General features: G+C 37.3%; 1 protein-coding gene across 1 annotated transcript; it reads left to right on the top strand.

Annotated features, from left to right (window-relative positions):
* The first annotated feature begins 672 nt into the window (after positions 1–672).
* Positions 673–3,328, top strand: LOC141483064 (uncharacterized). Its single transcript, XM_074177254.1, has 2 exons — positions 673–1,035; positions 2,641–3,328. Exons 1-2 carry the CDS (start codon positions 673–675, stop codon positions 3,316–3,318), a joined length of 1,041 nt encoding a protein of 346 aa, XP_074033355.1. The 3' UTR covers positions 3,319–3,328.
* The last annotated feature ends 436 nt before the right edge of the window (positions 3,329–3,764 follow it).

Below are 3,764 nucleotides of genomic sequence, written 5' to 3'. Positions count from 1 at the left end.
TTAGTTTGACTAAATCGATAGAAGTCAATTCGCGCCCTATAGTTTTTCTCGTTTTCCGTGTAATGTCGATATCGAACTTTTTTTTATTATTTTAGGTTACGAGAAATGGAGAAAATTAAAAGAAAAGGCGATAAACTTAAAGGTTTGGAGTATTGGAAAAAATGGTGTGGTTCACCGGCTACCCGTAAAGAAGAGAATTTGGGACCAACAACTAGTTTGCATGCTGACAATGAAATTGTGTTGACAAGCGAGTCTTCAACTTTATTTGCAGTATCCAATGTCGAGACCGAGTCGGTGCAGTCGCCGGTGCCCTGTTTCATGCCTACCACTACCGAGCCTTCACTTAAGCCGCGGTCAGACTATGCTGTTTAGCAGCCGCTACTAACCAGCCGCTGATAATATTGCCAGCAAGCAGCCTAGTCTGACCCAGAACCAGCGGCTGGTGAATGCCAGCGGACTAGCCACAATCGGAAGTTGAACATGTTTAACTTTTTAGCGCTGCCTACCATCCGCAGGCAGTCACGTGATCTCCTCGCTGGCGCCAGCCAGCCAAAGTGAACCCCTAGTAGCTCACAAGCGGCTGGTGAATTAACACGTGTCTAGTTAAAAGAAGTGTTGGTTTTCTATATTTTTCTATTCTACTGTATTTTCTATTCATTTTTTCCAGTGAATATGGTCGACAGTAACAAGTGGTCGGGTAAAGATATAATTACTTTCCTAGATATATTCCAAAATTATCCTTGTCTGTGGGACGCTTCGTGTGCAGACTATATCAACAGAAATGCCAAAGACTCAGCATATAAGGAGTTATTGCAGAAACTTGAAGAACGAGGACTGAAAGTAGATTTGGCCCCACTGAAGAAAAAAATAAAAAGTTTGAGAGATACTTATCGAAATGAAGTGTACAAAATAAAAAAGTCAAAGAAGAGTGGTGCGGGAGCAGATGACGTCTACAAACCTAGACTGGTGTGGTTCTCGGCAGCCCAAATGTTCTGGAGCAGTAGTATTGTTGGTCGTGACTCATCATCGAATCTGGTAAGTTTAAAATTATAGCAACATACCTTAGATTTGTGTTAAAAATATAAAACTTAAAGATTATTCTTCAAAACTAATTTTTTATTACTTGTTTAAATTTGTTAACTATTACTAAAGGTTTGTTTAATATTTGACGAAATGTACACAAAACATGTCAAGTATAAGCCTATACAGGAGCAAAATATTAGGGTTTTGAAAATTCATTTGAAAATGTTAAAAGTTGCCCCTCATTTTGGCTAAAACCAATAAAAACCATTGTATGCGTCAAAGTGCCAGTTAACTGGTTAAAGTTTATTTTAGTACAAATTTAATCTTTTTAAAGTAGTCTAAAAACTAATCTAGTACGGTAATCGTGGAATTTTTAAGGTAGAGACAATTACTTTTGGATGCATACAGTCTTTGTAATGGAGACATAGTGTTAGGGTCTTGGCGCCATTCACCTGGGTTTATAACTCCTGTCATCAAGTCCTCTTCATCAACTGATCCCGGGGTCATATACGTCTGTGATGATGTCATTCTTAACCAGTTGTGCAGACCACAACTTACTTTTACAAGAATTTCCACTGTACCCACGTCCAACGGAATAGGTCTGCTGAATATGCGGAAACGGCTGGCCAAGATACCAAAGGCGTTTTCAGCAACACGCCTAGCTCGAGATAGTCTGTAATTGAAAATTTGCTCTTCCACAGAGAGACCTCTATGTGAATATGGTTTCAACATGTAAGACGTGAGACAAAATGCATCATCGGCAACGCAAAGTCCTCCTATAGGCCAGTTTAAAAGGTTTCTCTCAAGAGCAATTTTCAAAGTGGAATTGTTGTAAATGGTACTATCATTAGATCGGCCATCACATCCAACGTCAATATATCTGAAGCAGTATTCTGCATCCACCATGGCAAATAAAACAATACTATATGTCCCCTTGTAGTTATAAAATAGAGAAGTGCTGTTTGGAGGTCGTTGAATTCTGATATGTTTTCCGTCCAGTGCCCCACAGCAATCAGGAAAGTTCCACTTACATTCAAACGACTTTTGAATTTGTTTCCATTCAGCTATTCTATCAGGTACCTGAAATAGAACGTACAAAAGTAACAATTGTAATTTTCTTAAATGTACAGGGGGTTCCGTAAAAGTACCAAAACTTTCGTAGTTTGGTTGTCTGGGTCAAAATAAGCAAAAACGTTGATATGGACAAAAGTTCTATCTCGCTTCTCGCGTCTGTCGGCCTGTAAAGATTTTGAACAATCGTTACAGACTTTCGTATTTTTTTGTACAAAATCTGGAGAGACCGAAAGACGGGAAAACACGCGAGATCAAAGTTTTGTCAATATGAACTTTTTTGCTTATTTTGACCCAACGAAACACATTACGAATTTTGTGTACGAGGTTCTTACTTACGGAACACTCTGTAAAAAATGTATATTAATTTATATTAATATAAAAAAATAATATTATATATTATATTATATTATATTATATTATATATTATATTAATATATAAAATTAATTTATAATAATTTTACCGTCTGGAAGTGTATATTTATTTGTTATAAGTTAAATTGTTATTTTCTTATCCTACTTTTTTTCTATTTTTTTATTTTTTAGGACCACATTACGGAGATGGCAATGCAAAATGAGGACTACGACTATCCATCTGAGGACACCGAAGCAATCACCTCTGTCAAGATTAACACTCCAAGCCCTTCAAAAAGAAATAAGTATTCAACGCCTTCTGCATCAGGTAATAAAGCAGCAAAAAGATCTCCTGAAAAAATGCTACCCCCATCTCGTCACTTGAATCATATTAAAACAACTTCTGGTAGTAAGAAACCTCAAACACGTTTTGAAAAGTCAGTGGATAAGTTGCATGATATAGGTAAATTAGTTGCTGAAAACGAAGATCAATTCGACAAATATGGCAAGTATATTGCTAGCCAATTAAGGGAGATGCCATTAAGAAATTTCATCGCCCTACAAAGCAAGATTAACACCCTTATCACAACAGAACGCTTGCTCTGTTTGGATAATGAGCAAGGACAGTGTTCGATGCAGCAGCGCTTGCAGTCACCATACAGCAGCGGTAGCTCTTGTTCGACCCCACATCCCCTGATGTCACCGTACAGCGGTAGCTCTTTTTCTCAGATGTCACCATTCAGTCACAACAGCTCTGGCCAAACACCAGGTATATCCAACCAAGACGACATTGGAGGTTTGGACATTGTATCCCAAGCCATGGTTAGAATCTGTGATGCTGGGACCCACCTTGCCGATTTTAATAACTAACTTTCCAGAAACTAAAATATTTCCAGTTTGTTTTACATAACAAAATTAATTGTTATACACAAAGTGAAGAAGATTAATAAACTACATTATTGTTAAAAGTAAAATGTGCTTATAAATTCTTGTCCTAGGCCTCCTAACTCTCCTGTAAGAAAATATCCCTTGCTCGTTTTTTCAGAAAAGGTCAATTATTTTCTATTTGATAAGCTAACTACATAAACAAATAGGAGTAAATAATGTACCTACTACTGTACCTTGATAAACTGCTGTAAAACCTCGTAAATGCTGCTCAACACTTCTGGAACGAACACTGAAATTGAGTTATGAGGAACTCTAAACAGGTAGGCCAAAGACTTGTAACTGTCTCCAGTTGCTAGATAACGTAAAGTTATTTCTAGTTTTGTTTTACTTGGAATAGCCTGACGGAATTTGGTGTCTTTTTTCTGGAT

The sequence above is a fragment of the Leptinotarsa decemlineata genome, unplaced genomic scaffold (assembly GCF_025532065.1).
Source record: "Leptinotarsa decemlineata unplaced genomic scaffold, Ldec_3_MD MMD2_P_RNA_scaffold_14, whole genome shotgun sequence".
NCBI classification, from domain to species: Eukaryota; Metazoa; Arthropoda; class Insecta; order Coleoptera; family Chrysomelidae; genus Leptinotarsa; species Leptinotarsa decemlineata.
This window is presented reverse-complemented; position numbering and strand designations above follow the sequence as displayed.

What these genes read in the sequence shown, in the direction of transcription:
- LOC141483064 (XM_074177254.1), top strand. Translation starts at nt 673, where the DNA reads ATGGTCGACAGTAACAAGTGGTCGGGTAAAGATATAATTACTTTCCTA. An exon ending in GTGACTCATCATCGAATCTG is followed by an intron (nt 1,036 to 2,640) that starts GTAAGTTTAAAA and finishes TTTATTTTTTAG; the next exon opens with GACCACATTACGGAGATGGC.